General features: G+C 35.5%; 1 protein-coding gene across 20 annotated transcripts; it reads left to right on the forward strand.

Moving 5' to 3' along the window:
* The first annotated feature begins 204 nt into the window (after positions 1–204).
* LOC127807356 (G-type lectin S-receptor-like serine/threonine-protein kinase At1g11330) lies at positions 205–17,917 on the forward strand. 20 transcript variants are annotated; one of them, XM_052345127.1, is made up of 8 exons: positions 205–325; positions 1,126–1,603; positions 1,764–1,868; positions 1,950–2,152; positions 2,224–2,434; positions 2,522–2,759; positions 2,857–3,007; positions 3,126–3,589. In XM_052345127.1, exons 1-8 carry the CDS (start codon positions 281–283, stop codon positions 3,432–3,434), a joined length of 1,740 nt encoding a protein of 579 aa, XP_052201087.1. In that variant the 5' UTR covers positions 205–280; the 3' UTR covers positions 3,435–3,589. The 20 variants fall into 20 exon arrangements, 17 of the variants coding, with proteins under 17 accessions (XP_052201087.1, XP_052201080.1, XP_052201086.1 ...); XR_008024655.1 differs by lacking the exon at positions 3,126–3,589 and adding an exon at positions 17,449–17,587 and having other exon boundaries at positions 214–1,603; positions 2,522–2,581; positions 2,706–2,759; XR_008024654.1 differs by lacking the exon at positions 3,126–3,589 and adding an exon at positions 12,521–12,659 and having other exon boundaries at positions 214–1,603; positions 2,522–2,581; positions 2,706–2,759.
* Positions 17,918–23,725: the final 5,808 nt, after the last annotated feature.

The raw sequence follows: 23,725 nt of genomic DNA on the forward strand, positions 1-23,725 counted from the left end.
AAGTAAATAAATAAATTAACTTAACAAGTAGTCAATGGATGGATGCAAAATTGTGCAAGCAGCTAAATATGAATTAACGTATTAATATTTTTTTTTCTAATTATGTAAACATTTCTTAAAAATTTTGACCGTTAATTTTTTGACAACGTGGAAATAAATAAATATTTTAAATTCTGTCGGGCGGCATTATTGAATAATAGGCGAGGACTTTTCCAGCCGCCTGGCGCAGATGAGATTAAGATGGACATTAAGAAGAATTAAGAGATGAAAGTATACTTCCATGGCGGTCGAGTCGAAGCCATGGAAATCATCATCTGCTGTAAAGGTGCAATAATGCGATTTCTTCAGCTCCATATTCTATTATTTTCTTGTTTTTGTCTGCAGAAATTTTCCACAGCCAGGGGAGACACCATTACACACGCACAGCCCATCGCCGATCCTGGAAGTATTATCTCCAGCAACGGAGCTTTTGAATTGGGATTCTTCAGTCCTGCTAACACCACCAATCGGTTTGTCGGAACCTGGTATAGCAACATCTCGGTGAAGACCGTGGTGTGGGTAGCTAATAGAAATAGGCCTTTGATTGATTCTTCCGGGACCATCTCAATATCTGAAGACGGCAATCTGGTGGTTTTGAATGGACAGAAAGAGATCATTTGGTCATCAAATGCTTCAATCTCGACGGCAACGAGTGCCCAGCTGTTAGATTCTGGGAACCTTGTCCTGCAGGATAACTCGAGCGGAAAGACAATTTGGGAGAGTTTTCAGTATCCTTCGAACTCATTTCTAGAGAATATGAAAATCAGTAGTGATGTGAATACAGGGGAGAAAACCCTTTTGAAATCATGGAAAAGCCCTTCTGATCCATCAATTGGCAGCTTCTATTTGGGGATTAATCCTTTACCTGTACCTGAAGTCTTTATATGGAAAGACGGTTCCCCTTATTGGCGTACTGGACCTTGGAATGGTCAGATCTTCATCGGAGTTCAAGACATGGTTTCTTTGTATCTTAATAGTTTTAATGTTGTGGATGATAAACAAGGAACTGTCTATCTGACTTTCACTTTAGCAGACGAGTCTTCGCTTATGTACCTCATGCTGAATTACAATGGAACTTTGATGCAGAAGTATTGGAGTGAAGAGCAGCAAGGGTGGGAGGTTACCTGGCTGGCTCCAGCAACTGATTGTGAAGTTTACGGCAAGTGTGGCCCATTTGGAATATGCAATTCCAAGGGTTTGCCAATTTGCTCTTGTTTGAAAGGGTTTGAGCCAAAGCATGTGGAGGAATGGAACAGTGGGAACTTCTCCAGTGGTTGTGTAAGGAGGATACAATTGCAATGTGAGAGAAATAGCAGTAGTAGCCAAACGAGCAAGAAAGATGGGTTTTTGAAGCTAACTATGGTGAAGGCCCCTGCATTGGAAGAGTGGGCAGCTGCTCTACAAGATGACTGTGAAGCCCAATGCTTAAAGAATTGTTCTTGTACAGCTTATGCTTATAGTTCAGGCATCGGTTGCATGTTATGGAGTGGAGGCTTATTAGACATACAGATATTTTCAAGAGATGGGGTCGATCTTTACATTCGTGTGGCCAATTCGGAGCTAGGTAATGTTGCTTGCTTTATCCATATTTTTCCACAACTCAAATACCTGACAGCTTAACCAATGAAGAAGAAAACCACAACCTTGGCCAAGTTTTGTAATGAACTTGTCCTTGCGTGATAGATTTGGCCAAAACCCTTTCTGACAGTTGTTTTGTTTCGCAGATAAAAACAGGGATATAAAAATAATTGTAATACCAGTGATCATAGGATCAATTGTCATTGTGATATGCGGGTGCCTTTTATATGCACGGATGGTTAAACAGAAAGGTATGATTTGTCGTGTCAAAGTCAAGAAAAACCTTTGATTGTATTAGGTAATAAGTGACAGAAAATTTGCTTTTATTTCAGGAAGGAATCGTGTCAACAAGCTTCTGTTCAAGAAATTTTTGACATCTCTAGAGCATTCGACTGAGATTATGCTTGATGAAAATGTGAGCCAAGACAAGCTAGAAGAACTACCATTGTTCAAGTTCGAGGAGTTGACAATTGCCACAAACAATTTCCACGAAACTAATAAGCTCGGTCAGGGTGGATTTGGTCCAGTTTACAAGGTAATGCTTTTGTTTATAAAGGTTGATTATATTTTTCTTGAAAAATGAAAGTGATACGGTGTTTTTTATAGGGGAAATTGCCAGATGGACAAGAAATAGCGGTGAAAAGGCTTTCAAGATCCTCTCAACAAGGGTTGCAAGAGTTTATGAATGAGGTTATGGTGATCTCTAAACTCCAACATCGCAATCTTGTTAGACTCCTCGGTTGCTGCGTAGAAAGAGAAGAAAAGATGTTGATCTATGAATACATGCCAAATAAAAGCTTGGATGCATATCTATTTGGTCAGTAGATTCAAAAAATTCGTAGACATTTATTGTTATCAGTAGTTGTTTTTAAACTTTAACATTTTTTGTATAACATTGTTTCAGATTCACAAAAACAAGAACTCCTAGACTGGGGTAAACGACTCAGAATCATCGAAGGGATAGGTCGAGGCCTCCTCTACCTTCACCGAGATTCTAGACTAAGGATCATTCATCGAGATTTGAAGGTTAGTAATATTTTGTTAGATGAAAGCCTGACTCCGAAAATTTCTGATTTTGGTCTGGCAAGGATTTTTGGTGCCAATGAAGATCAAGCCAATACGAGAAGGGTTGTTGGAACATAGTAAGTAATGCCACTTTTTCGAAAAGATTTCATTAATTCAGTACCAGAAATTTGCTTTTTTCTTTGTGAAATTAATGGAATGCAATTTGGAAATTAGTGGATATATGGCTCCAGAATATGCCATGGAAGGACAATTCTCAGAGAAATCAGATGTATTTGCTTTCGGAGTACTGTTACTTGAGCTTGTAAGTGGAAGAAAGAACACTAGTTTCTACAATGACGAACAATTTTCTAACCTTTTAGGATATGTAAGTCCACTTGTCTTGCTGTTTAGAAATCTAATTGTTCATTGCTTCAAGGTCTTTCTGACAGATGCTTAGGCTCAACTAGTACATTAATCAGTTCACACGGTTACTAAATTTTCAGGCATGGAAGTTGTGGAATGAACACAAGGCTGTGGAACTAATAGATTCTGGGATAGTTTCCCAGGGCTCACAAATGGAGATGTTGAGATGCATTCATATTGGCTTGCTGTGTGTACAGGAATTTGCAAGAGATAGGCCAACCATGTCAATGGTTCTGTCCATGCTGAGCAATGAAATTGCTCATCTGCCCCTGCCCAAGCAGCCTGCATTCACTCAGCCACCGGTCTCTCCCCAAACACAATCTGCACACCAAAATTCAGAGGGATGTTCCACCAATGAGTGCTCTATTACAATTATAGAAGCTCGTTGATATTACTAATAGTTTAAAAAAGGCCAGTTTGCAATGTTTAATGGGGCCCGTGCTTTTGATCTTCTTATAAAGTCCTTTTTTGTTTTTTGTTTTATTTGTCATGTGACTAAAAAATAATTATTAAATAAATAATTGAGCTTCAGTATTCTTCATAAGAGATTTATGTAAAATTGAGCAACCATATGATTCAAATAAGGATTTGGCATCTGTACATTCTTGGCAAATCACTCAAAATATGCTCAAAAATGGATTTAATATCTCTCCTATTTAAAATAGTAATTCTTCTGTTAAGTAGCACTTCCATTAGTAATTCTTTCACTTGACGTAGAGGTGTCAAAAGGGTCGGCCCAGCCAGACCCGGCTCGAGTTGGCCCACGAGCTTTTTAAAAGGGCTGGCCCGGTCCTTTTACTAAAAGGGTCGGTCCGAGCCCGGGCCCTTTTGCCATGGATAGGGCCTGGCCCAGCCCACGGCCCCTCTACAAGGGGGCTGGACCCTTAGCCCACAAGGCCTAGCGGGCCGAGCCCAGTGGGCACGACCCTTTTTTTCTTTTTTCTTAAATAATTTTTTTAAAAATAATACATATAATATATACATATATAAATATCAAAATAATACATATATAAAAATTAATTTTTTTCTTTTAAAAATATTTTCTATTTTAATTCTTAAGTTTTAAATATTATTTCATCATTTTATATTTCAAAATTCTATACGCCTTATAAATTTTTTTGTAAATTGATATGAAAAATAATATACATATAAAAAGGATAATGTTTATTTATAATTTAAATATATAAAAAATTTAACTTAAAAATTTTAAATAAATTGATGGTTATTATTTTTATATATTACGAAATTAAATTTTTTAGTATCAAATATCAATAATTATTAAAAAATAACAAAATTAAAAAAAAAATAAGTAAGGGCCTAACTGATTGGCCCATAAAGGCCTCATGGGCCTGGCTCAAAAGGGCCCAATGGGCCACGAACCGGGCTGTGGGCCGAATTTCTTTGGCCCGGCCCCTTTTGAACAGTAACGGGCCGCCCGACCCTTTTGACACCTCTAATTTGACATGCTAAGTCAATGTCAACTATTTCCAAAGCAAATTCAATGTCTTACTTTCATCTCCTAAAGTTTGAACCAATCAAAACTTGTATATGGTAACATTACTGTTATTCATAGCAAAAGAAATTGTATACAAAAGAAATAGAACACAACTTATTAGATGTTATAGATATACAATAATTTAATCATAAAGAGCGATCATACAAGCGATATGCTGAATTCACACTAATGGGTCGTGAGTTCAATTCTTGCCTTATATAATAAGACAAAGTTTCACAACTACAATTTATCTCATCTGTTAAAATATTTTAAGTTATATGCTTAGTTTGAGGTGCATATTTGCACACTCCTATTTGGGTAGAAGCATACAATATGTACATGAAACAAGTGAAATCAATAGGGAGAACACAATAGTCAATAGTATTGAAAATCATCCTATTTGGGCAAAAAAATTTCAAAAACTAATGTTTTTACTGCGTTTGTTTTATCCAATCAAATTAGTTGATAATAAAAATCCTTTTGAAGCGTGTTACTATATGCAATGAATCCAATTTTTTTAATACAAAAATGAAAATTACATATATTAATATGAACAAATCACTTTGATGATAAATGCTCACACTAATTTAAGTAATTTTTAAATTGAAAATTAAATATGCCCAAGATTATATAACAAACCATATTTTACAACATGTATATATGATCATCAAACAAGTGTGCATAACATTGTAGTAGAAAATATTAAGTGTACTTGGGCGAAAATAAAATGAAATAAATTTTTTATTATTTATTTTATTTCAGTTTTTTATTTTAAATGGGTCAGGTTTAGTGGGTCGGGTTGATCTAGTCCAGATCTGTGTGGATCGGATCTAGGGTCGGGTTCCTTCCGTCGAAATCGTGTCGGAGACCCGTCTCTTTCAGAAATCACATAGGTTTTCTTTTTTCTCTTAACTGCCGCTGCCGCCCCTTCTCTCCTCTCCTTCTCTGCAACTTCATCGCCGAACAGTCAATCCCCGTTGCCGTAGTTAAGATGACCCTCACCATAGTCGTTGTCGCTGCAGCCTTCATCGTCAAAGCATGAAGCTGCGTTGGAGATGGCGGACGATTGCAAGCAATTTACCATCGACTTTGGAGACGGCGAACACAGGTGGTCGGAGAAGACGGTCACAGGCGAAGACGGTCGTCTTGGCCGGAGAAGATGAAGTGACGCAGCAGAGGGTAGCGACGATTCCCGTTGTATAGGAACGACAGCACCGAGTAATTGGAGACGTCGAGGGGAAAACGATGATAAGAGAACGATCAAAGAGATAGAGTTTGATTATTTCTTTGGGCAGTATATTCTTGTTCATGAGAAGAAAAAAAATCCTAGAGAAATTTAACTTATTACAACAGTTTTATATATAAAAAAAAAACCGAATCAATCAACGGTTTTATTTTATAATAAAAGCAAGCCTTGGAAATAAAGGGGCGGGTTCTTAAAAAATTCGCACAATCGTGCTCTGAGAGCACATGTAGAATATTCAAATGATATGAATTTAACAGAAAACTAAATATAGATAAAAAATAATATAATAAAATTTTATATGATCCGACTTTACATTGTATAATAGTCACCAATACGGATTGATATCAGATGATAAAATTTTTCTCCCGTTACTTCTTAAACAAGTAATTGTTTAATAACACAAACATACAATATGTTAGGTGTCAAAAAAATTCCAACTCAATATTATTATTTAAAGTAATTAATAAGAAATTTAGTTATAAATAAAATATTTATCTAATAACCCTTTTATTACCGCTTAATTAGATAATGAATTATATTCTATCTTCGGTCACACTTGAGTTAAAAAAATTAATACGCACATTTTACTAACAATTAGTTAGACCACTATTAATAATAAGGTTATTGTGCATGTCTCTTAAAAAATAATGGACCATATTATCATCTTAATTTTAACAAAACAAAATCATTAAAATTAACGGTAGCCCACCCAAAATATTTTCAACAAACGTGTAATGTAGGCTTTAACCAACCTATTTTCTCGGTCAAACACAGATTAAGTGCAATAAACAGAAAACGAAGGATTTAAACCACAACTCACTCATATAAACAAAGACACAGCGATATACGTGTTCGGATCAATAGATCCTACTCACGCTAAAGGCTCTGCCTCTAGTTAATCCACTAAATTTCTCAAGTTTACAATTGATTACAAGATCATCAAACGAAAGTAAAACAATATTGCAAAATACAACTGAAAACATAAACCAAAAACAAGAACAAGTGTAGATCTATTCTATACCGATCTCGCGATCAAAACTAAGGATTTGTTTTTTCAGCTAACCAAACTCTCACGCCTCAAGCATTTAAAACAACACAGAAATTAAGCAATACAATCACTTACCAACTGATCTTACCATAGAAACATCGATTTGATCGAAACAGAAGAGAAGAATTCATGGGATGTGTCTCGCTTCAACAATCGCCATTTAAGGTTTTAGAAAGAGAGAGCACGAGAGAAAATATCAGAATATTCTGAAGATTAGGGCATTAAATTGCTCTTATATAGCAACGCCAACATGGACCAATGAATGGGCTAAGCCAACAGAGAAAATGCAACACGAAACCAATATGGGCTTGGTCCATAACAAACTCAGCAGCCCATATATAACCAATAGCCTATAAACAAATCAACAGAATATATATATATATATATATTAAACAACATTTAAATTTAAAATAAAATAAATAACAGATGCAGGTCAACAATTTCATATAATCAGCATGCAATTAGATTTAATAAATTAACATAAAATTGAGAAATCATTTTGAATCGCACAAAATCAACATATAAGTTATGCCACTTTTTCCAAAAGGATTTCATTATTTCACCACTAGAAATTCTCTGTTTTTTTTTTTTTTTTTTTTTGTGTGTGAAATTGATTGAATGCAATTTGGAAAATTATGGGTATATGCCTCTAAAATATGCTGTGAAAGGAAGGTCTTTTTGAGAAATTATAAGATGTAATCAATTTAGGAGAACTATTAGTGGAGCTTGTAAGCAGAAGAAGGAATACTAATTTCTATTATGACAAATAATTTTTTAGCCTTTTAGGATGTATAAGTCCCCTTGTCTCGGACCATTAGTCTTAGAAAATTCTTCATTATCACAAATTCTACATTAACAAACAATTTTCTAGCATATTAGGACACGTAATTCTAGTTGTTTCACTTACAAATTTGAATCTTTATTGCTTGAAAGATGCAAATTCTTAACTTATAAATTAACTAATTAATTAATCACATGAGTACTAAATTTTCAGGCATGGAAAGCTGTGGAATGATGAAGAAGACAACATCGTGAAACCAATGGATCCTGTGATTGCTTCTGAGGGCCTGCAAATGGAGATATTGAGATGCATTCACGTTGGCTTACTCTGCGTCCAGCAGGAACTTGCAAGAGATAGGCTAACCGTGCCAATAAATTTATTTATTTGTCAATAAATAAATTAATGACACTTTTTTAAGCTTATTAAAATTCATATATGATGAGTTATAATTGATTAATTATGAGATATAATTTATTTATTTGTCAATAAATTTAAATATTTATTCTTTTATCAAATAACTCCATTATTATACATAATTCTTATTATTTTTTTTCTACAATCTTTTAGGTGTCTCTTCAATTCTCTTGATTATAATGTTATATAATTAATTAATTATTAAATAATATAAAATAAAATAATACACAATAATAAAGTCATGTAAACAAACAGCCGCTCCAACTACAAACTCCTTTTCCAACTTAATTATATTTAGTGATAGAAACTTTAAATCGATGAAAATTAAATTATTTTCCTAATTGTCCGGGTCACCTTAACTCCATCCCCCGTTAATTACAAGTAAATTAATAAATACAAAGTTTAAATAAGATTAATGGACTTCTTTATTGTTGTCTTCCATTCCCTACTATTTTTTCTCTAAACCCAATTTCTATTTGGGTCTTCAAAGTGGCTTGGGTTTTAGAAGAGTTGGGTCGGGCAAGGGGATCCCTCCGGCTTGATGCTGGATCAGGGGCATTGAAAATCGGGTCGGGGTTAAGCACCCATTTCTCTTTCAATCGGCCGGAATCCATTTTGGGTTTCGCCGGCAGAATTGAGGGGGAAATACGAGAGGGGAGAGAGAAGAAAGGAAAGGGGAAAGGGGAAGACGCGGCGAGGATCTGCCCACGGAGTGCTGGCTATCGCCGGCCGATTCGAAAAGGAAGGAAGGCTCACCTGAAGTCGCGACCGCCTGTAATTTTTCTGGTTTCTCTCTCTCTTTTCTTTCTCTTCGTTCTCCAGCGAAGCCCATCTCGTTCTCTCTCTCACTTTGCATCTTCCGGCGACCAAAATCAGAATGGAAGGAATGTAAAATACAAATGGAAAATCTTTCTGTTAACTCGTCGGCGACTGAACCTTCTTTCTTGTTCTTATCGCATTCTTACTGTATGTTCTCACTCTTTCTTCGTTATCTCTCTCAATTTTGTGTTTTTCTTTTCTTTCTATATTTATTTAAATATCCAGTTATATACTTATTTCCTAAGGCATATATATTGCATACTGTAGGTAAAGTGGCCATCTCTCCCCTTCTAGAGATTGTGGTCAAATGAATCTTATTCAAGCCTTCTTTGACATTGGATCTAGCTGAACGTTAGACGTGATTATAACTATTGAGTCTCCTAGATTACAAAGGATGTTGAGAAGAACGTTCAGGTTCCAGACAAAATCCCCCAAAAGTAGTCAAACAAATTTAATTAACTGTATGTTGTCAAAATACGACCATAGGTTAGGAACTTTCAAAGTAATTGTGATGTTCTGATAATTTATATTTTTTTCCCAAGAGCCGTATGTAAATTGTGGAACCACATAGATATCAAATTTACTAACAATCTTTTAATGTTTTTTTCTTCAACCATGTAGTCATCTCTTATACGTGTAATCATATGTTTGGCTTCTTAAAAAAAAAAATGGCCGTTAGTCAGTTACCTCCTTTGACAGTATGTAAATAAATATTATGAATTCTGACCACTGAACAATGAACAAGGACTTTTCCATCGGCTATGCCCAGCTGGGGCTGGAAGTGAGAAGAATTGAACAGATTAAAAACTACAATTTCATGGCATTGGAAGCAGGAAAGTTCCAAGGAAGCCATGGAACTTATCATCTGTGAAGGTGCAATGCTATTTCTTCTGTTTAATCTTCTGTTCTTTTCTTGTTTTTTCCTGAAGGTTTCCATTGCCAGAGACACCATTACACTTGCACAGCCCATTGCCGATTCTGATACTATCATCTCCAGCAACGGTGCTTTTGAATTGGGATTCTTCAGTCCTGCTAACACCACCAATCGGTTTGTTGGAACCTGGTATAGCAACATCTCGGTGAAGACCGTGGTGTGGGTAGCTAATAGAAATAGGCCTTTGATTGATTCTTCCGGGACCATCTCAATATCTGAAGACGGAAATCTGGTGGTTTTGAATGGACAGAAAGAGATCATTTGGTCTTCAAATGCTTCAATCTCGGCGGCAACAAATGCCCAGCTGTTAGATTCTGGGAACCTTGTCCTGCAGGATAACTCGAGCGGAAAGACAATTTGGGAGAGTTTTCAGTATCCTTCGAACTCATTTCTAGAGAAGATGAAAATCAGTAGTGATGTGAATACAGGGGAGAAAACCCTTTTGAAATCATGGAAAAGCCCTTCTGATCCATCATTTGGCAGCTTCTATTTGGGGATTAATCCTTTACCTGTACCTGAAATATTTGTATGGAAAGACGGTTCCCCTTATTGGCGCTCTGGACCCTGGAATGGTCAGATCTTCATCGGAGTTCAAGACATGGTTTCTTTGTATCTTAATGGTTTTAATGTTGTGGATGATAAACAAGGAACTGTCTATATGACTTTCACTTATGCAGATCAGTCTTCGCTAAGATACTTCATGCTAAATCACAATGGAACTTTGATGGAGAAGTATTGGAGTGAAGAGGAGCAAGAGTGGGAGGTTACCTGGCTGGCTCCAGCAATTGAGTGTGAAGTTTATGGCAAGTGTGGGCCATTTGGAATTTGCAATTCCAAGGGTTTGCCAATTTGTTCTTGTTTGAAAGGGTTTGAGCCAAAGCATGTGGAGGAATGGAACAGTGGGAACTTCTCCAGTGGTTGTGTCAGGAGGATGCAATTGCAATGTGAGAGAAATAGCAGTAGTAGCCAAATGAGCAAGAAAGATGGGTTTCTGAAGCTAACTATGGTGAAGGTACCTGCGTTAGAAGAGTGGGCAGCTGCTCTACAAGATGACTGTGAATCCCAATGCTTAAAGAATTGTTCTTGTACAGCTTATGCTTATAATTCAGGCATCGGTTGCATGTTATGGAGTGGAGGCTTATTAGACACACAGAAATTTTCAAGAGATGGGGTTGACCTTTACATTCGTGTGGCCAATTCGGAGCTAGGTAATGTTGCCTGCTTTATCCATATTTTTCCTCAACTCAAATACCTGACAGCTTAACCAATGAAGAAGAAAACCACAACCTCGGCCAAGTTTTCTAATGAACTTGTCCTTGTGTGATAGATTTGGCTAAAACACTTTCTGACAATAGTTCTGTTTCACAGATAAAAACAGGGATATAAAAATAATTGTAATACCAGTGATCATAGGATCAATTGTCATTGTGGTATGCGGGTGCCTTTTATATGCATGGATGGTTAAACAGAAAGGTATGATTTGTCATGTCAAACTCGAGAAAAACCTTTGATTGTATTAGGTAATAAGTGACTGAAAATTGGCTTCTGATTCAGGAAGGAATGGTGTCAACAAGCTTCCCTTCAAGAAATTTTTGACATCTCCAGAGCATTCGACTGAGATTATGCTTGGTGAAAATGTGAGCCAAGACAAGCTAGAAGAACTACCATTGTTTAAGTTCGAGGAGTTGACAATTGCTACAAACAATTTCCACATAACTAATAAGCTTGGTCAGGGTGGGTTTGGTCCAGTATACAAGGTAATGCTTGTTCATAAAGGTTGGTTATCTTTTTCTTGAAAAGTGAAAGTAATATAGTGATTCTTATAGGGGAAATTGCCAGATGGACAAGAAATAGCGGTGAAAAGGCTTTCAAGATCCTCTCAACAAGGGTTGCAAGAGTTTATGAATGAGGTTAGGGTGATCTCTAAACTCCAACATCGCAATCTTGTTAGACTCCTCGGTTGCTGTGTAGAAAGAGAAGAAAAGATGTTGATCTATGAATACATGCCAAATAAAAGCTTGGATGCATATCTATTTGGTTAGTAGATTCGGAAAATTCATAGATATTTGTTGTGATCCACAGTTGTTTTGAACTTCAACATTTTTTTTATAACATTGTTTCAGATCCGCAAAAACAAGAATCCTTAGACTGGAGTAAACGATTCAAAATCATTGAAGGGATAAGTCGAGGCCTTCTCTACCTTCACCGGGATTCTAGACTAAGGATCATTCATCGGGATCTAAAGACAAGTAACATTCTCTTAGATGAAGGCCTGAGCCCGAAAATTTCTGATTTTGGCCTCGCAAGGATTTTTGGTGCCAATGAAGATCAAGCCAATACGAGAAAGGTTGTTGGAACATAGTAAGTAATGCCACTCTTTCAAAAAAGATTTCATTATTTCAGCGGGAGAAACTTTTTTTTTTTTTTTTTTCTTGTGAATTTAATGGAATGCAATTTGGAAATCAGTGGGTATATGGCTCCAGAATATGCCATGGAAGGGAAATTCTCAGAGAAATCAGATGTATATGCCTTTGGAGTACTGTTACTGGAACTTGTAAGTGGAAGAAGGGGCACTAGTTTCTACAATGATGGACAATTTTTTAACCTTTCAGGATATGTAAGTCCACTTGTCTTGCAGCTTAGAAATCTAATTGTTCATTGCTTCAAGGTTTTCCTGACAGATGCCTAGGCTCAACTAGTACATTATTAATCAGTTCACACGGTTACTAAATTTTCAGGCATGGAAGTTGTGGAATGAACACAAGGCTGTAGAACTAATAGATTCTGGAATAGTTTCCCAGGGCTCGCAAATGGAGATGTTGAGGTGCATTCATATTGGCTTGCTGTGTGTACAGGAATTTGCAAGAGATAGGCCAACCATATCAATGGTTCTGTCCATGCTGAGCAGTGAAATTGCTCGTCTGCCCCTGCCCAGGCAGCCTGCATTCACTCAGCCATCGCCCTCTCCACAAACACAATCTGCACACCAAAATCCAGAGAGATGTTCCACCAATAAGTGCTCTATTACAATTATAGAAGCTCGTTGATATTACTAATAGTTTATATAATATATTGATTTTTTATTCTATTCTACTTTCAGTCTCAGATATATCTAATGCATGTACATGACCAATAAACCGCATACTAACTGAGGTAGCTTAAGGAAGGTCAGTTTGCCATTGTTAATTGAGCGCGTGGTTTTGTTAATGGAGTGCGTGTTTTGATGTTTTTCTTAATCCTATAATTATATATTTAAAAATATAGACAGGTCCTTGACTTCTTAGTCTTTTTTAGTGGTAATTCGTGCCAGTTCTTCTTATTTAAGAGTGAGATTTAGAATTTAATACCTTGAAAAATAAAAATAAGTGTCCAAATAAAAGAACATAATGTATTTTTGTTATTATTGATCCCAACAAATTGGGCCCAAGCTCAAAACAGAAGGAGGAGCCCAAAGAGGGGAAGCTTTGAAAACCTTTTAATAGAATATTCCTTTGAAAATTCTCAGTGCCCAAGTACTCTCAGGAACATCTCCCAAGTTTTAGAGATACAATTTTTAGCTCAAAACATAGAAAGAAGTCCAAAAAGGGGGAGCTTTGCAAACCTTTTAATAGAATAGTCCTTACAAAATTCTTTTAGGGCCTAATTACTCTCAAGAGCTTATATGACTGCTATAGACGGCCCAATACTGAATAAACGAATATCTCCTCTAGATGGTAGAAGATCTTCTTTGAAAAGTAGTTTGGTTCCATCTGCTAGAGCTTGAAGAATTCCCAAGGGACCGGCATATTCAGGCCCAATATGTTGTTGTATCCCTGCAGATATTTCTCTTTCTAACCACACAATCACGAGTACACCTATTGTGATTCCCAATACAGGAGTCAAAATAGGGACAAGCAACCATAAGAGGTCATAGACCTATCTCCTAGGTTTTGGAGATATAATTTTTGGGAAATCTTTCAGATTATAACTAATTAAGAATATGTTAACTTATCTTTATAATCTCTGTCTAGAAATCAGGAGCAAACAATCTCAATAGATAGGGATGCTCTTTTGAATCTTAATCTCTATAAATAAATGATTATCTTTTCAATCAAGATGAGTAAGAATACTTACACACAAGTTATTTGACTATTTTATTTATTTATTTTTTACTAAGATTGACATGAACATCAGTAGTTCCATGAAGAGAACATCTCCCTTCTCTAATTATTTTCTGTTTTAGAACTCTTCAAGATATTAAAAGTTTTAGACGAACATTCTCCTATAATTATAAATTTATTATTGTATTTCAATAATAACAATTATTATTAACCATAATATTAATTTGATTTTCACTTGAAGTACTAAGTTGGATAGTGATACATGAACAGATTATGATTTATTGATATTCATATATTAATAAATAAAATATTAATTTGTAAGCTAAATATCTAGCTTTCGGAGTAATTGCAATGGAATGGTGCAGAATATCTCTTGGAATTTCTTATATTTATAAAGTTAAGATTTAGAGTTTTGTTTTTCTTTCATATAATAAAAAATAATTATTAAATAATTAAATAAATAAATTAGCTTAACAAGGACTCGATGGATGGATGCGAATTGTTAATTGTGCAAGCAACTAAATATGAATTAACCTATTAATTAATATTCTTTTCTAATTATGTAATCATTTCTTAAGAATTTTGATCGTTATTTCTCTGCCAATGTGGAAATAAATAAATATTTTAATTTCTGTCTGGAAGCATTTCAATAGTGGGCACGGACTTTTCCACCCGGCCGGCCCAGACAAGAAGAATTGAGAGATAATAAGTATACTTCCATGGCAGTCGAGTCGAAGCCATGGAACTCATCATCTGCTGCAAAGGTGCAACAATGCGATTTCTTCCGCTCCATATTCTGTTCTTTTCTTGCTTTTGCCTGCTGAAATTTTCCACAGCCAGGAGAGACACCATTACACACGCACAGCCCATCGCTGATCCTGAAAGTATTATCTCCAGCAACGGAGCTTTTGAATTGGGATTCTTCAGCCCGGCTAATACCACCAATCGGTTCGTCGGAACCTGGTATAGCAACATCTCGGTGAAGACTGTGGTGTGGGTAGCTAATAGAAATAGGCCTCTGATTGATTCTTCCGGGACCATCTCAATATCTGAAGACGGCAATCTGGTGGTTTTGAATGGACAGAAAGAGATCATGTGGTCATCAAATGCTTCAATCTCGGCGGCAACGAGTGCCCAACTGTTAGATTCTGGGAACCTTGTCCTGCAGGATAGCTCGAGTGGAAAGACAATTTGGGAGAGTTTTCGGTATCCTTCGGACTCATTCATAGAGAAGATGAAAATCAGTAGTGATGCGAATACAGGGGAGAAAACCCTTTTCAGATCATGGAAAAGCCCTTCTGATCCATCAATTGGCAGCTTCTCTTTGGGGATTAATCCTTTACCTCTACCTCAAGTCTTTGTATGGAAAGACGGTTCCCCTTATTTGCGCACTGGACCTTGGAATGGTCAGATCTTCATCGGAGTTGAAGACATGGTTTCTTTTTATCTTAATGGTTTTAATCTTGCGGATAATAAACAAGGAACTGTCTCTCTGACTTTCACTTTTGCAAATAAGTCTTCGCTAATATACTACATGTTGAATCACAATGGAACTTTGATGGAGAAGTATTGGAGTGAAGAGGAGCAAGAGTGGGAGGTTACCTGGCTGGCTCCAGCAACTGAGTGTGAAGTTTACGGCAAGTGTGGGCCATTTGGAATTTGCAATTCCAAGGGTTTTCCAATTTGTTCTTGTTTGAAAGGGTTTGAGCCAAAGCATGTGGAGGAATGGAACAGTGGGAACTTCTCCAGTGGTTGTGTCAGGAGGATACAATTGCAATGTGAGAGAAATAGCAGTAGTAGCCAAACGAGCAAGAAAGATGGGTTTCGGGAGCTTGCTACGGTGAAGGCCCCCGCGTTTGAAGAGTGGTCAGATGCTCTACAAGATGGCTGTGAAGCCCAATGCTTAAAGAATTGTTCTTGCACAGCTTATACTTATAATTCAGGCATCGGTTGCATATTATGGAGTGGGGCCTTATTGGACATACAGAAATTTTCAAGAGGTGGGGTCGACCTTTACATTCGTGTGGCAAATTCGGAGCTAGGTAATGTTGGCTGCTTTATCCATATTTTTCTACAACTCAAATACTCGACAGCTTAACAAATGAAGAAGAAAACCACAGCCTCAGCCAAGGTTTCTAATGAACTTGTCCTTGTGTGATAGATTTGGTCAAACACTTTTTAACGGTTGTTCTGTTCTACAGATAAAAATAAGGACATAAAAGTAATTATCATTCCAGTGATCATAGGGTCAATTGTCTTTGTGATATGCGGGTGCCTTTTATATGCACGAATAGTTAAACAAAAAGGTATGATTTATCATCTCAAACTCAAGAAAAACATTTGATTGTATTAGCTAATAAGTGACCGAAGATTAACTTCTGATTTAGGAAGGAACTGTGTCAACAAGCTCCTCTTCAAGAAATTTTCAACACCTCTGGAGTGTTCTACTGAAATAATGCTTGATGAAAATTTGAGCCAAGTTAAGCTAGAAGAACTACCATTGCTCAGGTTCGAGGAGTTGACAATTGCTACTAACAATTTCCACGTAACTAATATGCTCGGCCAGGGTGGATTTGGTCCAGTTTACAAGGTAATGCTTATTCATAAAGATTGATTATCCTTCTTTTTGAAAAGTGAAAGTGATATGGTAATTTTTATAGGGAAAATTGTTAGATGGACAAGAAATAGCAGTGAAAAGGCTTTCAAGATCCTCTCAACAAGGGTTGCAAGAGTTTATGAATGAAGTTATGGTGATCTCTAAACTCCAACATCGCAATCTTGTTAGACTCTTCGGTTGCTGCGTAGAAAAAGAAGAAAAGATGTTGATTTATGAATACATGCCAAATAAAAGCTTGGATGCATTTCTATTTGGTCAGTAGACTTGGAGAATTCATAGACATTTATTATGATCAACAGTTTTTTTTTAACTTCAACACATATTGTATAATATTGTTTCAGATCCACAAAAACAAGAACTCCTAAACTGGAGTACACGACTCAAAATCATCGAAGGGATAGGTCGAGGCCTCCTCTACCTTCATCGAGATTCTAGACTAAGGATCATTCATCGGGATCTAAAGGCCAGTAACATTTTGTTAGATGAAAGCCTGACTCCGAAAATTTCTGATTTTGGTATAGCAAGGATTTTTGGTGCCAATGAAGATCAAGCCAATACGAGAAGGGTTGTTGGAACATAGTAAGTAATGCCACTTTTTCAAAAAAGATTTCATTACTTCAATACCAGAAACTTGCCTTTTTCTTTGTGAAATTAATGAAATCCAATTTGGAAATTAGTGGATATATGGCTCCAGAATATGCCATGGAAGGACAATTCTCAGAGAAATCAGATATATTTGCCTTCGGAGTACTGTTACTGGAGCTTGTAAGTGGAAGAAAGAACACTAGTTTCTACAGTGATGAACAATTTTCTAACCTTTTAGGATATGTAAGTCCACTTGTCTTGCTGCTTAGAAATCTAATTGTTCATTGCTTCAAGGTCTTGCTGACAAATGCCTAGGCTCAACTAGTACATTATTAATCAGTTCACACGGTTACTAAATTTTCAGGCATGGAAGTTGTGGAATGAACACAAGGCTGTAGAACTAATAGATTCTGGAATAGTTTCCCAGGGCTCGCAAATGGAGATGTTGAGGTGCATTCATATTGGCTTGCTGTGTGTACAGGAATTTGCAAGAGATAGGCCAACCATATCAATGGTTCTGTCCATGCTGAGCAGTGAAATTGCTCGTCTGCCCCTGCCCAGGCAGCCTGCATTCACTCAGCCATCGCCCTCTCCACAAACACAATCTGCACACCAAAATCCAGAGAGATGTTCCACCAATAAGTGCTCTATTACAATTATAGAAGCTCGTTGATATTACTAATAGTTTATATAATATATTGATTTTTTATTCTATTCTACTTTCAGTCTCAGATATATCTAATGCATGTACATGACCAATAAACCGCATACTAACTGAGGTAGCTTAAGGAAGGTCAGTTTGCCATTGTTAATTGAGCGCGTGGTTTTGTTAATGGAGTGCGTGTTTTGATGTTTTTCTTAATCCTATAATTATATATTTAAAAATATAGACAGGTCCTTGACTTCTTAGTCTTTTTTAGTGGTAATTCGTGCCAGTTCTTCTTATTTAAGAGTGAGATTTAGAATTTAATACCTTGAAAAATAAAAATAAGTGTCCAAATAAAAGAACATAATGTATTTTTGTTATTATTGATCCCAACAAATTGGGCCCAAGCTCAAAACAGAAGGAGGAGCCCAAAGAGGGGAAGCTTTGAAAACCTTTTAATAGAATATTCCTTTGAAAATTCTCAGTGCCTAAGTACTCTCAGGAACATCTCCCAAGTTTTAGAGATACAATTTTTAGCTCAAAACATAGAAAGAAGTCCAAAAAGGGGGAGCTTTGCAAACCTTTTAATAGAATAGTCCTTACAAAATTCTTTTAGGGCCTAATTACTCTCAAGAGCTTATATGACTGCTATAGACGGCCCAATACTGAATAAACGAATATCTCCTCTAGATGGTAGAAGATCTTCTTTGAAAAGTAGTTTGGTTCCATCTGCTAGAGCTTGAAGAATTCCCAAGGGACCGGCATATTCAGGCCCAATATGTTGTTGTATCCCTGCAGATATTTCTCTTTCTAACCACACAATCACGAGTACACCTATTGTGATTCCCAATACAGGAGTCAAAATAGGGACAAGCAACCATAAGAGGTCATAGACCTATCTCCTAGGTTTTGGAGATATAATTTTTGGGAAATCTTTCAGATTATAGCTAATTAAGAATATGTTAACTCATCTTTATAATCTCTGTCTAGAAATCAGGAGCAAACAATCTCAATAGATAGGGATGCTCTTTTGAATCTTAATCTCTATAAATAAATGATTATCTTTTCAATCAAGATGAGTAAGAATACTTACACACAAGTTATTTGACTATTTTATTTATTTATTTTTTACTAAGATTGACATGAACATCAGTAGTTCCATGAAGAGAACATCTCCCTTCTCTAATTATTTTTTGTTTTACAACTCTTCAAGATATTAAAAGTTTTAGACGAACATTCTCCTATAATTATAAATTTATTATTGTATTTCAATAATAACAATTATTATTAACCATAATATTAATTTGATTTTCACTTGAAGTACTAAGTTGGATAGTGATACATGAACAGATTATGATTTATTGATATTCATATATTAATAAATAAAATATTAATTTGTAAGCTAAATGTCATTTTCTTATCTCATGCTAGACAACATAGAAATTGTTGAGATTGAAAGATGTTCATGGTTTAATTTAATGACTCTTATACCAATTTATTCGAATTTAGAATAAAAGAAAAAAATATGATTAAATTATTAAAAATAAAAGATTTTCTTTAAAAACTTAAATTAAAAAAATATAAATAAAAAAATATCATTATGATAATATTGATATAATAATTTTGAAATACTAAATATCTATTTGTATACCTAACACTCGTATATAAATATATAAAAAATATTATTTTATATATTTTTATTTTTTAATAAGAAATAAATCACAAAATTAAAATTTTAATTATAAATATATTTCAATTACAATCAAATTTAAATTTTTATTCACAATGATCGCAGTAGTCAATGTCACGGTGATATCTTGTCATTATGAGATATTTTATGTCTTTTTCTTAGATAAAAAATGGTCAGTGAGGGTGAAAGCTCCATCAATGAAATACAATAATATGAGTCCATTTCAAGGTATCGTATTGAATTTACTGTTACAAATGCTTTAAAAAAATATTTATTTTAGTGGTAAGTTTTAATGAACATAATGTGACTATGGGTGTAAAAAGATAAATTTTGATTTTAGTTGTTTCAATTTTGGTTTTGATTCTTTATTTTTAGGAACTAGAATTGAATTGTAAGTCTTTGATTTTAATTCTAGATTTTGAACTAAAACAAAAAAAAAAAATGATTTCAATTTAATTTTAGAAAAATGGTTTTGCTTTGGTATATGGTTCCAATTGGACCAAAATCAGCCCTACTTTAATACAAATAATGCAATTGATCATTTATTTATTTATTTTATTATAAAAATATTATTTTTACAAATAAATTTAACAAATAATTCTAACAAATTAACGTAACACACAAAATTTATAACGATTGTGCCTCAACCTTATTAAGCTTGGAAGTGACTTGTGAGAAGGTTGAGTCATACATCCTTTTCTCGCGGGCCCGTTCATCTTTAGCCTTCGCCTTGGCTCTCTCGGTCTTCTTTACTTGGTCTTCCAAGCCCTCAACTTTTTGTCGGGCTTTCTGGGACTCAATGGTTAGGAAAGCTAAACTATCCTCCAATTTCTTTTTCTCCTTCCTGAGCACCTCAATGATGGCCTCGAGCTATTCCTTTTCCTTGGCAGCTCGGGCTTTTTCTTTCTTTTGCTTGAAGACACCCAGAGAAACTTGTGAAACTTGAAAGGTTAGTACACAGGGAAGAAATAAATAAGATTTGCGAAGTCAAGCTAAGATCCTTACCAAAAGGCTATGGCGAGCAATGTAATCAGAGAGCGCGTCACTCGAGATCTCCTTCTTGTCTAGAGCCTTGGTGGAGTTTCCAAGGACCCCATCCAAATTGTCAAGAAGAGGACATAAATATGTCCCATCGATTGCGACCTCGGATGCACTCGGCTTAACGAAAGCAGTTGCTTTCTTCCTTTTGTCTGCTTGGGCTTGTTGAATGGACTGTGAAGTCGGTGGTGCTTTTCTTTTGTTCCGAGCTGCAGAGGCCTCCTTACGAACCATAGACTTACCACGACTTGCTACATCAATGGTCGGCTCACGCTGTGAAGAGATGCCAACGGGAGCAGGGACTGACGAAGTCACAACAGTTGTTACGGGCTCGAGACCAAGCAAAGCGATGAGGTCGCGACTGTTATCGGCCACCTCTGTGCGAGGTTCTGCTCTTTGGATTTTGGCAGGAGAAAAGGATGCGCGGATAACCGCAGGCAAGCTCGAGATCGCGAACTTGTTGGGCTTTTCAAGCTGAAGATTCATTGTCTTCGAATATGACGTTAAGGCCACGACTGCGACTTCTCGACAAATTATACTCTCCCTGATCTAATGATAAGGCTTAATTGTATATATATTTTTATTTAATTTTTATCTTAACCTTATGTTATTTTTACTACATAAATGTGTTTATATGGATTTTACATTATTTTAATTTTTTTTTTGTAGGAACCCAATAAAAGATATTATTTTGAAGATTTGGACATAAAAAGAAAAAATATATATTATAAAGTTAATTTTAAAATTAATATTATAATATAATTAAAGTTACTATAATTAATAGTATATTAAATATTATAACTTAAATTATAATATTTATATATATTATCTTATCTTATATTATTTATATATATATAATATTATAAAAGAATAACTATTATATATATATATATTAATTGGTGGCTGAGGCGTAAATGTGGAGTCTAGGGCTCCAAGGGGAATGTATATATATATATGTATATATATATTATTATTATAATATATAAAGTGAGACATAAAATTGGAGGGCAGGAGGCGCCCAGTGAAGAAGGCTCTGTGCGGCGGAATGGAGATTGGAAGAGATTGAAGAGAAGAGGCTGCTGGGGACGACGCACTGAAGGAGAAAATTGAAGGGAGTTTTTGGAGGTGCATAGTGGATTGAAATTGGCTGGGGGCGGCGCAATTGGAGACAGAGAGCAAGCAATTGAAGATCTGGAGAGCGGCGCACAGTGCGAGAAGAAATTATTGGGGAGCTTTTGACGTGGAGCAGTGAAGAAGGCGGTTTTGGACGCACAACAACAGTCACACCCAGATCAGTTTTAGATTTAGGCAGCCAATTTCTTTCTCCTTTCAATTTTAATATTTATTTTTATTTTAATAATATCTAACTAAATTATTTTACCTAGGATTTGAATAGATTTTAATTTTGAAATTATGTGAGTATTTGTTTAGTTCGATTCAAAATTCGATTATTATTTACGTAAGGAATTTATATTGTTGTGTTTAATATTTTAAAAAATTGGCCACTTTTTAATGATTTATGCATAATTGACTAAATGATTGTTATAAATTAAATTCACAGGCAATATAAATCATATGCTTGACTATGAGATCGAAAGATGATTAATTCATGTGTGAGGAAACTTAGTAAGTCAAATCCTCTTTCGAGATTAGAGGTTTTCAAAGAATTTAATGCTTATTTATTTTATTAATATCTGCTCAGAAATCTAACAGTGAAATTGAATTAATAAATGATTAATATGACTTTAGAAAGCTTATTAATTAATTAAGGAAAATCTACCATCACATGGAAATAATTATAAAATATTGTAAAGGTATTTGTGATTTTGAATCGAGTTGAATAAATAATTAGATAATCCAAATTAAATGAAATCTAAACCCTAGTGCATTCATTAATTAATCTTTCTCCCAAATAATTCAATTTTCTTTTTATTTATCTAATTAATTAATTAATTCAATTTAGGATAATTAAAATTATTTTGGTATTGTGATCTAGTTCTCGTGGGATCAACACTTTTTTTATTATTATATGCATATTTGACTAGGGTGCACTTGCTCGAATTAATTAGCCTCCAAGCATTCCCTCGGCCGTATATGATCTTCCCCAGGTCCGCCTCGGCCGTCCCACCGCCAGAAATAGCCCTCATGTACGACGGATTGCGGCGGCCATTTTTGCTGTTGCGTTCACACTGCCATATTTTCATAATTTGCACTTCAACCCCCAGATTCTTCAATTGACATTTCTTCCCTTTCCATAGCACCCCTGCTAAATCCAACTATACCACTAAGGCCCACAAGTTTTGTACTTCTCATTTCATCATTGAAATTTCTAAAAAATTATCGTTTAGACCTCCTTCAGGCAAATTTAGAAAATTGCACTTAGCCCCGGTTGCCCGTTTTGACCTTAAATCTCTTTGTTTCAACCTGAATTCACGCAAGGGTTGTTTTACATGTAAAATATTGGTCCTCAAGACACTCTGTTGACTCTTCGGATATCTCCTACGACTCTTCGGATATCTCCTACGTCGATTCAGTTTTCTTAGTCTGGTCGACAACTGTACTAAAAACTGTTCCCAACCCTACTTCTTTCGTCACCTAAAATCATAATTTGTATTATTTGTTGATACCATTGCATTTTCATTGACTATCTAGGGTTCGAGGTATTCTCTCTGGTCATTGCGGTTAGTTAAGGCTGCGATAGTGTGCTCTATAGTTGCTTTCTTTTGATAATTCCAGTTATACCCTTCATCAAATACCATTTATACTCTTAATAATTTTCCGGGTATTACATTCTCTCCCCCTTAATAAATTTCGTCCTCGAAATTTGGTCCATGATAATTGTATCACCGCTATTGTTAATGACTCCCAATTGAAATGTCCTAAATATATCATTCTTAATCCTTGGCAATCATTCTTAACTTACATCTCCATATGGTTTTAGCTTACCCGACACGTTTCTTATTTTCCAGAATATCCCGTTGTAGTTCTAAATAGGCGGTTGTACATATCTAAAATAATTCATAATACTTAATATCATTCCCAATCGTGTCCTCAAAATACATTTCATTTGGCCCTAAATCTCCCAATCCACTCTTATGCTAATGCATATATCATGATCACACAAAGATTGAACTAACTCGGCTGCCATGATTGCACAGAAATTGATAACATTGAACTAACTCGGCTGCCATGATTGCACAGAAATTGATAACATTGAACTAACTTGGCGTACCCTTCTTCCAATTATTAGTACCTCGATTGCATATT

This window comes from Diospyros lotus, chromosome 8, assembly GCF_014633365.1.
Source record: "Diospyros lotus cultivar Yz01 chromosome 8, ASM1463336v1, whole genome shotgun sequence".
Classification (NCBI taxonomy): domain Eukaryota; kingdom Viridiplantae; phylum Streptophyta; class Magnoliopsida; order Ericales; family Ebenaceae; genus Diospyros; species Diospyros lotus.

What these genes read in the sequence shown, in the direction of transcription:
- LOC127807356 (XM_052345120.1), top strand. Translation starts at nt 265, where the DNA reads ATGAAAGTATACTTCCATGGCGGTCGAGTCGAAGCCATGGAAATCATC. An exon ending in CTTGGATGCATATCTATTTG is followed by an intron (nt 11,820 to 11,905) that starts GTTAGTAGATTC and finishes ACATTGTTTCAG; the next exon opens with ATCCGCAAAAACAAGAATCC. An exon ending in AGAAAGGTTGTTGGAACATA is followed by an intron (nt 12,144 to 12,248) that starts GTAAGTAATGCC and finishes TTTGGAAATCAG; the next exon opens with TGGGTATATGGCTCCAGAAT.